Source organism: Gastrolobium bilobum, unplaced genomic scaffold (genome assembly GCF_033153095.1).
Source record: "Gastrolobium bilobum isolate Gb01-03AN ecotype WA unplaced genomic scaffold, APGP_CSIRO_Gbil_v1 utg54589, whole genome shotgun sequence".
Lineage (NCBI taxonomy): Eukaryota > Viridiplantae > Streptophyta > Magnoliopsida > Fabales > Fabaceae > Gastrolobium > Gastrolobium bilobum.
Genome location: NW_026897146.1, coordinates 64,785 through 76,784, shown reverse-complemented (window position 1 = coordinate 76,784; position 12,000 = coordinate 64,785). Strand labels below are relative to the sequence as shown.

General features: G+C 33.8%; 1 protein-coding gene across 1 annotated transcript; it reads left to right on the top strand.

Moving 5' to 3' along the window:
- The first annotated feature begins 5,220 nt into the window (after positions 1 to 5,220).
- LOC133304512 (alpha-L-arabinofuranosidase 1-like) lies at positions 5,221 to 9,644 on the top strand. The gene is made up of 17 exons (XM_061504557.1): positions 5,221 to 5,370; positions 5,504 to 5,558; positions 5,631 to 5,821; positions 6,011 to 6,135; positions 6,220 to 6,373; positions 6,476 to 6,545; positions 6,628 to 6,773; positions 6,862 to 6,907; positions 7,161 to 7,213; positions 7,340 to 7,484; positions 7,673 to 7,791; positions 7,867 to 7,941; positions 8,582 to 8,685; positions 8,781 to 8,837; positions 8,933 to 9,128; positions 9,309 to 9,452; positions 9,549 to 9,644. Exons 1-17 carry the CDS (start codon positions 5,221 to 5,223, stop codon positions 9,642 to 9,644), a joined length of 1,926 nt encoding a protein of 641 aa, XP_061360541.1.
- Positions 9,645 to 12,000: the final 2,356 nt, after the last annotated feature.

The following is a 12,000-nucleotide window of genomic DNA, read 5'->3' as shown; positions in this document are numbered from 1 at the left end:
CTTCTGGCTTGAACGCTAATTGGTCCACATACATTAGTATGTACCAGTTCCAGTTGAATAGTTGCGCAAATCTTTTTGGCCTTGTAGGATTGCTTGGCCATTTTACCTCCCAAATAGGACCAACATGTAGCTTTTAGTTAAAAGATTCTTGAACTTTCAGTCCTTCTTTTAACTAAACCATGTTTCCTATTTGAGGTAATCTGACTCAATCATAAAAGCCAAAAATATGTTTCACTTGAAACTTTAATTTCTTTGGTGAAAGTTCTTGTTCATCATCCTTTCCATTCAACACAATAAATTTAGGGGTATAGGACAAAGGTAATAAAGACTATTTGAACAATGTACTAGAACAAACAAGACGAATATGAACTCCGAAATGTAACTGAGGAATCAATTGCATTGTCAAACCATGTTTTAACCAAAACAACTAACAATAATTGAATTCCTCTTGAAATTTGGAACAAATAAACAGTCACCCAAAACCATAGTCTTATAAATAACTTGTCCTACTGCAAATGCAGACACAAGTTTCCATTTTCAAGCTTAAAATATCTATGGTCATTGCTGACAGGTATGCCATGTTTGAACTACTGCAAAGAGTAACAAACATAATCAGTGATTCCTGAATCAATAATTCATTCACTGATCAGGCCTTGATATACCCATGTCTAGTTCTTTTCATCACCTCTGGGCAATTTTTCTTTCAGTGTCCCTTCAGTCTGCTCTTGAAGCACCTGCCTTGCGGCTTCTTCATAGCAACTGGTTTGACAATTGATCACTAAGTTATTTTGTTCTTGTTACCACCCTTGGATTTAACAAGACTTTTAGCAAAACCTGCGTTGACTTTTAGCAGCTCTGCTAGACACAACAAACATGTCATTAAGAGTCCGAAGCATCTCTACTCCACTCTTAACCATGTGCATTTGCTTATGCAAGTGTTTGGAAAGACTGGCGAAGACATAATAGCGAACTACCATATTTGTCCTTTTCCAATCTGAGTATTGCGTCCTTAGACGCATCCTCTGCAGGTTGCTATGACCCTTGTACTGTCAGGACAAATTTTAGCTTTCATGTTTTAGAGTAGTATCAAAAAATTATTTTCCACTTAGTTGGTACCATCTAGAGGTTTTTGACTCAAAATCATTTCTAAGATATTTTCTGAAAAGCATATAAAGTACACAATTACAAACAAATAATGCAATAAACAAATGAAGTACAAGTAGATTCTCATAACTACTATTGTTTATTGTTAACAATCCTTTAGTTTATCTTTACAAGACTTACATTGGGCAAGTCACTTGTAAAAACTAAAATTGTTGTTTGGGCCTTCGGTGCCATTACTAGAGCCTCGTTGGGAGGGTTAATAACTTTACCAAAGTTGAATGTAGTTAACCATTGTTTAATTTCAAAATTATCTTTAGTATCTAAGCATTGCCGACATTGGGCTGTACTATACTATACTAAAATTTTGAAATTATTAAGGTCCAATCAAATAAAATCCAGTCATGCTTATCCGTTGGGGCTTCACATGACCATTTATTAATGGACCCACAAATGGAGCCCGCAGGTTTTAAAATTAATTAATTAATTTTAAAACCTTTCACCCATTCAATATTTTTATTTGAGAATTTTAGAAGCTTAGTTGAATTTATTGTTTAATTTCAAAAATATCTTTAATAACTTAATATTGTAGACGTTGGGCCGTACAATACTTTATTAAAATTTTGAAATTAGTAAGGCTCAAGAAAATCCAATCATGCTTATCCGTTGGAGCTTCACATGATTATTTTATTGATCGGCTCACAATACGTTTGGAGGTTAAATTAATTTCTTAATTTAAATCTCCTCCCATAATTATTTAGGTCCAATCTAATAAAATCCAATCATGCTTATTCGATGAGACTTCATATGATTATTTTATTAATGATTCTATAATGCGCTTGAAGGTTAAATTAATTTCTTAATTTAAATCTCCTTCCATTCAACATAAGCAATTTTTCCAATTTTCAAGAATTATTTAATTGAGAGTATCCTTTGTTTGATTTCAAAAACTATGTAAGCAAGAGCGTCGATGAACATGCATCACTTAGCTTATCTGAATTTTGAAATCATTAAGGTCCTAAAATCCGGTCATGATAGGCAGCGTGTGCTTCACACAATCATGATACATGATTGTGGTATGCAGCGTGTGTTTAACACATGACTATTTTAGTAGACCCACAAATTACTCGCAAAATAAAAGAATTCTCTTAGGAAATTTTCTTAATTATTTTTCTAGATTTTAAATCATCCAAATAGCTGATTTAATTATTAATCTAGATTGCAACAATCATAATAATTATCATTTATGAGAATAATTTGAAATCAAAATAATTTCCGTAACGATTATTTGTCTTGATGTTAATTATCCAAAATTAATTAATTCAATTATTAATCTAGATTTTTAACAAAAATCATAATAATTATTAATTAAATTTTTAGGATAATTTAAAATCAAAATAATCCCATAATAACTACCATACTAGTCGTTGAAGACATAATAGTTATTATGTTCATGTAATCATACAAGTTATGCAATAATATGGCACCACCTATTCTATATGGCATGTTATCGCAATAAAGCATGTTATCAATCATATAAATCATCCAATCATACAATTAAGGCAATTAATTATAATAATATCTTTAATCCATGGTTTCCTAAAAATATTAAAATTACAGAGTAATCAAATAGGAAACTTTGCGGCTGATTGCTCCTTTCCTATAGTCTATAGGTTCTGTTTCAAGTCTCTTTATGGTTTGGGCCCAAAATACCAACTTTTGGCTAGAAACCCTAAGTCAACATACAGGAACCCTAGCCGTCACGTCCATTACACCGTCACCTGAACTCATCTCAGCACGAAACTCCAGGGGAAGGACCGCCTTGAAGATACGAGTGCACCGCCGCCGGAACCACCCAAAAATGTGGTCGGACGCTCCCTCACGCTCTCATTCTTTGCCGGAGAGTGACGACCACTCGCATCCGCTTGTGGAGGCGCGTTGAGTCTCCGGTGGCGGAGATTCACCCATCGTTGCCTTCGTATTTCCGTCCTCTTTCCAACCATATATAGATCGCCCCATTCTAAGATCGGAAAGTCCTCGAAAAGTCTCTAACAGTGCTGACTGCGTATCTTCCTCGCGGTTTCTCGATCTTGAACTTTTACAAAATTTGAAAAAATACACAGAAATTCCGAAAAATAAATAAAAACATCAAGGAGGAAACCTAATCATATGGAATTAACATCCTTGTTACAACCCAAGAAAATACAAGGAAATTTCTACCATGGATTAAAGCCAAAACCATATAAAGAATAGATTTTTAATGAAAAGAATACTCATGCAAATATTTGAATAACAAATATAGAATCCTAGGTGCCATATTTTACGAAGCAAAACTAATTACACGAATAGTGAAACTAGATTCACATACCAATGTACAGCCAAGGCTCTGATACCAATTGTAGGAACTATTGGATTTATGCGGAAGCGGTTTAGTACCTAGTACATTGGTATGCTTACCGAATCATCCTTGTTTCACAATTACCTCTTGGTGCGCAGGTCTCGTGTAGAATCTTCCTTGTATGATTCATCTTCACGAACAGCTCACCTCAGCGCCGCAGCACGAACAACCTCCTTGAAGCTGAACTGTGGCAGATCTTCCAGACTATGTCTCAAGGGGAAATAGGAAGTGTGTGGGCACTCTCTTACTTTCAGGAAGATGACCTTACCTCAGCCTCTACAACCACCAAGTGAAGACCAGAGAGGCTGATGACTATAAGCGTAAAATATATATGGGTTCCAAGAAACTCTAACCCTAAGCAGAATGGGCTTTAGGTTTCTTGAGCTCTTCTTACACTCTAGACCCAATTGGACTTTAGTGAAAGAAAACCCAACAGTGGTTGTTAGACATTCAGCCATGCACTCATAAATGCGGTGCATGCCAAGCCTCCAAGCATTAAATGGAGAACACACCCCAACATTCTCCAATAGTGAAACCATGACTCTAGATTCAACAACCCAAGCTCATTGTGATCTAACCTTACGCTTTGGTGAAGGTGATGAAGGATCCATGGTAAAGAACTTCTTAGCTTTGATATTCATGTCTATTTTTGTTTGCTTGCTTATGATGCTTTGTTTTGGCCCCACCAATTCATGAACATTGCTTGCTAAGTTGCTTCTTATTTACATATCTAGAATTATTGATCCCTTATATATTGCATTTAATGAATGTTGATTGGAGATATAAACAGTTATTATTACTTTAAAATTTTGGATGCACGCATATCCACATATTACAAGAAATTGTTGAATACACAACATTTATAATCAAAGGCTTAATACTAATTCCTTGTGTAAGGTTCATTATGTAACAGACTGTTTCAGTTGCATGAGCCAGTAGCCTTTTTTCTTTTGTACAAAATGCTAAACGGTGACTGTCCTGTAGCAAGAGATTATTGGGTGCATTTTAACATATGCCATTTTTTCTCTTTGGCAGTCTCCACCATTTGGAGTGTCTCTTCTCATTGCTGGGCCATGATGAAAATGGACCAAGTTTGTAAGCATTTGTTCCTTCCATTAATTAATGTCTACTTGTGGATAATGTAATGGGGTTGTCCTTTTGGCTTGTTTTCTGTGTTTAGCCATTGATAACATGAACTTAGTAAGTAAAGGACTCAAATAGCATATGTCACATACTCACATATAAAGGTAACATCTATATATCTTAGCATAAGTCACATACAAAGCTCAAATAGTTTTATGTAAAATCACTATTATTTGATCTTATATTTAATGTGCTGAGTTGGCATTGATTTTGAATGAGTTGTCAGCTTGTGTTGAATCTATCCCTAGTAAGAATTTCTCGGGAACACATTGCCTTACTTTCACAAATCAACGGAACAAGTAAGAAGGAATCTAGTTTGTCATGCAGCTAAGAAAGGAAGGTGAATTCGTAAGCTAATTAAATAAAGAGAGTGGTCCATTCAATAATTTTGCTGAACAAGAAAATGGGAATGTTAATGTGATTTATCTTAATCACATTGTCTATCTATATATATGTGTGTGTGTGTGTGTGTATTGGAGCTGGAAGATGATATTAAAGATAATGTTTGTGTAAATTCAAGTGATGCTTTCTTTGTTTTGTGTTGGATCAGTTCGGTGCTAAGTTAAACCTTCCAAACCATGCCTTCATGTTGCACAATATTGCTTGGCATTATACTTTGTTGCTATGCTATTGAAGCTAAACCAGTGCATACAGCAAAGCTGATAGTAAATGCTTCTCATGCATCAGGGAGGAAAATCCCTGAAACCTTTATGGGAGTTTTCTTTGAGGTTAGCTATAAACTTACATCAAGAGACTAATTTTGTTACTTTTACTTTTCTCCTTGAATGCTACTTCAACATATTTTCATGTTTGGTGGATTATAATCTTATCTGTGACTAAACTCTTGAATTTGTTTTGAAGGAGATAAATCATGCTGGTGCTGGAGGATTGTGGGCAGAGCTTGTGAGCAATAGAGGTCATTTTCATATCCACTAAACTTGTATTGTTGAAGGTGTTGATTTTTATTAAGACAGAATTTGTGTTTCAGGTTTTGAATCTGGGGGACAAACTGTACCCTCAAATATTTATCCTTGGTCCGTTATTGGAGATGAATCATCCATACTTGTATCAACTGATCACACCTCTTGCTTTGAGCGTAATAAGATTGCCCTGAGAATGGAAGTACTATCTAACAGCCCCTATGGTGTTGGTATATCTAACCCTGGTTACTGGGGCATGGTGAGACTAAATATCTCATATAATGTCACATTTTAATATACATACATACATACACACACACACACACACACACATATATATATATATATATGTATATATAAAATTACTAGCTACTTGTACTAATGCTTCTACTTTTTATTTTCAATCAAGATACTTTGTAACTTGATAACACTTTGTTTCTATGTTCAGAATATTGAGCAAGGGAAGAAGTACAAAGTGGTGTTCTATGTTCGCTCAATAGGACTAATTGGCCTAAAAGTTTCACTAGTGGGATCAGATGATGGTGTAAAACTGGCTTCAACTGACATCAAGTTGTTGAGACTCTCTACACTTAAATAGATTTTCTTTTGCATTTATTGAGTAATAAGTAATAAACAAGTGATTCATCTATGTTGTAGGAGTGTTGGTGTAAATGGTTCCATGTGGGAAAAGGTGGAGACTGTGTTGGAGGCCAAGGGAACAAATCATGATTCAAGTCTTCAAATAACAACAACCAACAAAGGGGTGTTATGGTTGGACCAAGTGTCAGCTATGCCCTTGGACACATATAAGGTTTTGTTCAAGTGATTTGACTCATTTGAGTAAAAGGGTCAATGGCTACTGTTATTGGTACTTACTTCAATGTCCAATAGTTTCATTCTTTTCTTGGCACAGGGACATGGTTTCAGAAAGGACCTTTTTCAAATGGTGGCAGAACTGAAACCAAGATTTTTAAGATTTCCGGGTATAATTAAAATTAAATTTCTAAAGTTACAAGGACATGTTTTGAGCATAATGCTTTTTTTTTTTTCATTACACTGCAATAGGTGGTTGTTTTGTTCAAGGATTATATTCAAGAAATGCATTTAGATGGAAAGATACCATTGGACCCTGGGAGCACAGACCTGGACACTTTGGTGATAATTGGGGTTACTGGACTGATGATGGATTAGGCTATTTTGAAGGTCTACAAGTAGGTACCTCTTTTTAGTTATTTAGTTCTATTAACTTGAAATATGTGGTTTGTTTTGTAAATTATGTTACTTATTTTTCTTAAGCAGCTAGCAGAGGACCTTAATGCATTGCCAGTATGGGTATTTAATAGTGGTATTTTTCCTTGTCCTAACTTTGTTTTTTTACCAAGTATTGATGAATTTATTTATTTATTTGTTATATTGGTGAATTTGTCTTTGAGGACGAACCTTGGAACAACGGTATGGTTGCTCTGTGATCAAAATGTCATGGATTCGAGTTTGGAAAACAGCTACCCTCAACTGTCACAAGGCCTTGTGCACTCGGGTTTACCCTTTTTTTATTAGTGACTTTGTCTTTATTTTCTACTTGAATATCTTTTTTATAGGTAACAGCGTTGCTGAGGAAGTTAATACCTCTGCCATTTCACCCTTTGTGCAAGTATAGTTTTCTTTTTTTCCAACTTAGCCATTTTTCCACCCTTTCTATTTATTTTGTTTTTTCTAATTGGCTTACAAAATTTCATAATTAATGACCATTCTTTCTGAATCTTGATTGCATTTGTAGGAAGCCCTTGATGGTATTGAATTTGCAAGAGGTGCTTCCACTTCAACATGGGGTTCCATTAGAGCTGCTATGGGACATCCTGAGCCTTTTGACTTAAGATATGTTGCTGTTGGAAATGAAGATTGTGCCAAGTTTAACTATCAAGGCATGTGTTTTTAAAAAATTTAAGCATATATGCAAAAAGTTGTTGATTAATTTCTTCATGTCTATTTTAATCAGTGAAAATTTGCTTTACATTACTCAAAACCATTGGTTGTGCACTATTTGTAGGTCCTTGATTGATTCAATTATTCATTTTTTTTCTTTTTTCTCTTTGTATTTTGGATTGACCAGGAAATTACCTTAAGTTCTATGATGCTATCAGAAGGGCCTATCCAGATATAAAAATTATCTCAAACTGCAATGCTACTAAGAAACCCTTAAATCACCCAGCTGATTTGTATGATTATCATGTAATGTCCAACCACAATTTCTTTTATTGGTCCACTTTCCATTATCCTTCTAACACTATATAATGTTTTAATCAGAACTACTCATATACTGCCAATGTAATGTCTAATAATGCTCGAGAGTTTGATCATGCACCACGTATTGGTCCAAAGGTTTGAAGATCCTCATTAAACATTTTTCCATTTTATATTTTAATATGTGTGCTGTGTTTGTACACATGGAAATAGACCCTGTCATGTTAAACTTTTATTTGACCTGGGCATGTAAATTTTGTATGTCTATCTCGTTCTTCGCATGCATTAAATAGACGTGGTACAATTATAATTTGTCAATGAAAAGAGAAATAAACACAAAAATTTCACATGACCTGAAATTTAAACATAAGAGTATCAATTGCAGAGTGTGTGTATATATATATATATTTACAAACTACACTATGTCTGACTGGTAATACACTCTTGAGTAGAGTATTACCGATCAGACATAGTGTAGTTTGTAAGTTTTTAAAAAAAAGTTTGTCAATATAACCCTACTCTATATAATATATATATATATAGGGTCAGGATCATTTTACACCAGTATAAGTTACACTCTCAATCTTGTCCGTTGATCCCACTTATATCTAAGGGCTCTAATTTTTTAGTAATGTGAGCCATTGGATACAAGTGGATCAAAATTCAAGATTGAGTGTAAGACTTCTGACTCTTATATATATATATATATATATATATATATATATATATATATATATATATATATAGATGAATGTTCAAGCATTTTAGATATTTTCAGGCTTTTGTAAGTGAGTATGCTGTGTCTGGAAAAAAAGCTGGAAAAGGAAACCTTTGGGCAGCAGTAGGTGAAGCTGGGTTCCTTATTGGATTAGAAAAGAACAGGTTTACTTGAACTTCTTAGTAACTTCCAATTGAGTTCACTGCTTTGTAAGTTACCTTAATCTTTTCTTGTTTTTTTTTTGCCTTCTTTGATGCAGTGATCTTGTCAAAATGGTTAGCTATGCACCACTTTTTGTTAATACCAATGATAGGAGGTATTAATTGGTGTTTGCCATGAAATTTCAATAATCTTCCATTCATTTTTTTTAACATATATATAGAATAAGCATTATTTGATTTCTGTGATTAGTTGGAACCCGGATGCAATTGTATTTGATTCTCACCAGAGTTATGGGACTCCGAGCTATTGGGTGCTTAAGCTTTTCAGGGAATCAAGTGGAGCCACATTTCTAAATTCAACCCTTAAATCAACATCTACTAGACTTGCTGCATCTGCAATTTCCTGGAAATCTTCTCAAGATAATAAGTTTTATTTGAGAATAAAGGTAAAGGGGTTCTTATAATGTGACAAAAAAAAAAGTGATAAAAATTGAAATTCCTAGTGATAAAAAGAGTGACACCTAAATAATGTTTGAGCAGAATAGCATAGCTTATTTTATTTTTGGGCCTTAATTCAGTTATTAAATTTTTTTTATCACAATGGAACTAATTCATGACTTGTGAAGGTTGCAAACTTAGCAAGCAATGAAGTGAATCTTAAGATTTCTATTAAAGGGTTGGAGTCAAGTGTGAATTTATCTCAGTCAACAAAAACAGTGCTAACATCATCACATGCAATGGATGAGAATTCCTTCTCGGAACCCAAAAAGGTACATAAAGCAATTTTTCTTTATTTGTTGTAGCATGTGGACTTTTTGTGTATGAACATGATGTTCATTATGTTCTTTGTTCATATGCATGTGCAGGTGGTGCCACATGAAAGTACACTTCAGAATGCTGGCGAGAAAATGAATGTCAAAATTCTCCCTTATTCAGTGGCATTATTTGATATGTTAATGTAATCAAAGATGACCACTCAAGAAAATAAGTTGGAAAATAAAAGGGAGTTATTCCTCTTTTCCTTTTTAGCAGTGATGGGCGTGGAAACTATTTATTACAATTAAGTGTGACCATGTTACTCATATATATAAATTTAAATGTTAGATATATAATCGAAACCTGTAGACATGAATTGGATAATCTGAGTGTTTTAAAATGTTGCGATAGATTACTCTATCTATCTATCTTTATCTACCAATATCCAAACACTCTTCGATCAGAATCTCAAGAGGAAAGAAAAAGATAAAAGTTAGTTGAGTTTCTGATCTAATGGTGTTTCAGAGTGGTAGGCAAAGGTAGGTAGAATAAATACCCCTAAAATGTTTTAAAAAGATAAGTAAATTGTTAAACATTCCATTTGAGTATTGATAGATCAAAAGTTATTAAAGTGACATTTTTGTTTACATGTTATATGTTATAGAGGTTTGCATTTGTCATTTAACATGACACAACAAAGTTTCCTACACATACAACATTTTATGGGGCCCATATTTTTTTTGAAGAAAAAAAAAAACTACGACACGCAAAACGAATCTCTATAACATTACACAATCACTTTTCTTACAACATAACCCTTATAAAACCCTATGTTATAAGCTTAAAAGTAACAATAAAATTGTTGTTCCAATTCATAAAGGATGATTCGAGCAAGTATCTTTAGGTTTCTCCAGCTTAATGACTAGAGGTGGCAAAATAGATCCAACCCGTCAGGTGAGCCTGTTTAACCTTTCAATTATAATTGGATGAGCTATGAATTAAAATCCTTCAACTCATCATAATAGTATTAGGCCTTCGTGGTCCTGATCCTGAGATGCTTCAATGACTTTTTTTGCGTCAGATTAATGCAAAATATGACTCATACTCAACATTGAAGACATATGTATTATTTTGCAACAGTTCAGGGCTTACCCAACTTTTCTTTGCAACATGATAGAGAGATTAATTAAAGAAGATTAAGTTATTAATACAAACATAGCCTTTTGCTTAAAAACATAAGTTCAGAGTTCTTAATTTTTTGTCATTTGGAGCTATCTGAGATGGAAAAAATAGTTTTCATATGCTTTTGATACTTTATTATTGCTTATATTATAGCAGGATAAGAAATGTTTAGACTTCTGTTTTATCAATAATTAAAGAGCATATTTTCACAAATTAGGTGATGCTGTAATCATTTTTCGATGAACCTTTGTTGAAGGAGCCCAGTTAGTTAATTTTATCACCCCAATGTTAGTGGTAGATGCTAGACCTAAACTTAGACTAATTTCAGTACTAAATCCATTTTTTCTAGTACTCTAGAAGTTTTCTGACTTTATGTTTTTCACAATTAAAATAATATATCCATTATCTATGTTTATAGGATGAGTCAGAAAGGAAGAAGCTTTCTTTCATATTCTCATACATCAATCATCTTATAAAGTTCAAAGATCAGCATTCCATGGACGGTGTTTCCTCTGTAAAGGGCCACAAAGTCCCCAACATTCTGCATCATAAATTTTCAACAATGTTTGCTGTTTCTGAATCAAAAAGGCTGCCAGTGGAAAAGATTGATCTTTGACTCTTTTCTCTTACGAATTTCATTTTGTTTGGTTTACGCTCTTTCACAAGGCCAAATGGGGCCTAGGGTACGAGAAGAGCCAATAAAACCTACCGTATGAAATTACTTCGACAATATTCACAGTTCCATGTAATACTCACTAAAAATTGAAACATGCAAGAACACAAAGTTAAAGCATACCGTACGAAAATATATGAATATAACAAGGGAAAACCCAAGCTTGTCCATAAGATAATTTTGCCCTCTTTATGGTGCCCAAAGTTCGTGGACAATTATCTCTCAGTATAGAACGAATTATCTCTATTATTGTGGCGGCACTTCCATATTGAATAGCCGTCAACCTATGTTTGACCAATCGCAGTAGAGTAAAAGAACACAAATGCAAAGAATTTACAAAAACTAATAGAGAAAACTCATCGTAAAAATCTTCACTCTATTTATTTATAGAAAACATAAGGTCACGATTCAAAAGACACTTATTCGACTACGAAATGACACACATTTTAAAATCAAACTTCTTATTCATAAAAATAATTAATTTAAAAATTAAATCCAACAGTCTTAATGCTTTGTAGGTCCAATTGCACCTACACATTTAACGTTGAGGAAATTGTGTATAGAACATGTAAAAAAGGTTACAATATATAGAGAGACTAATAAGATGAGGAAACTAATAATTATAGACAATAACAATATCTGCAACAATTTCGACCTGACTACACGGACATAGCAAAGGATCAGAGGATGAGTGTAATGGCCGTGAG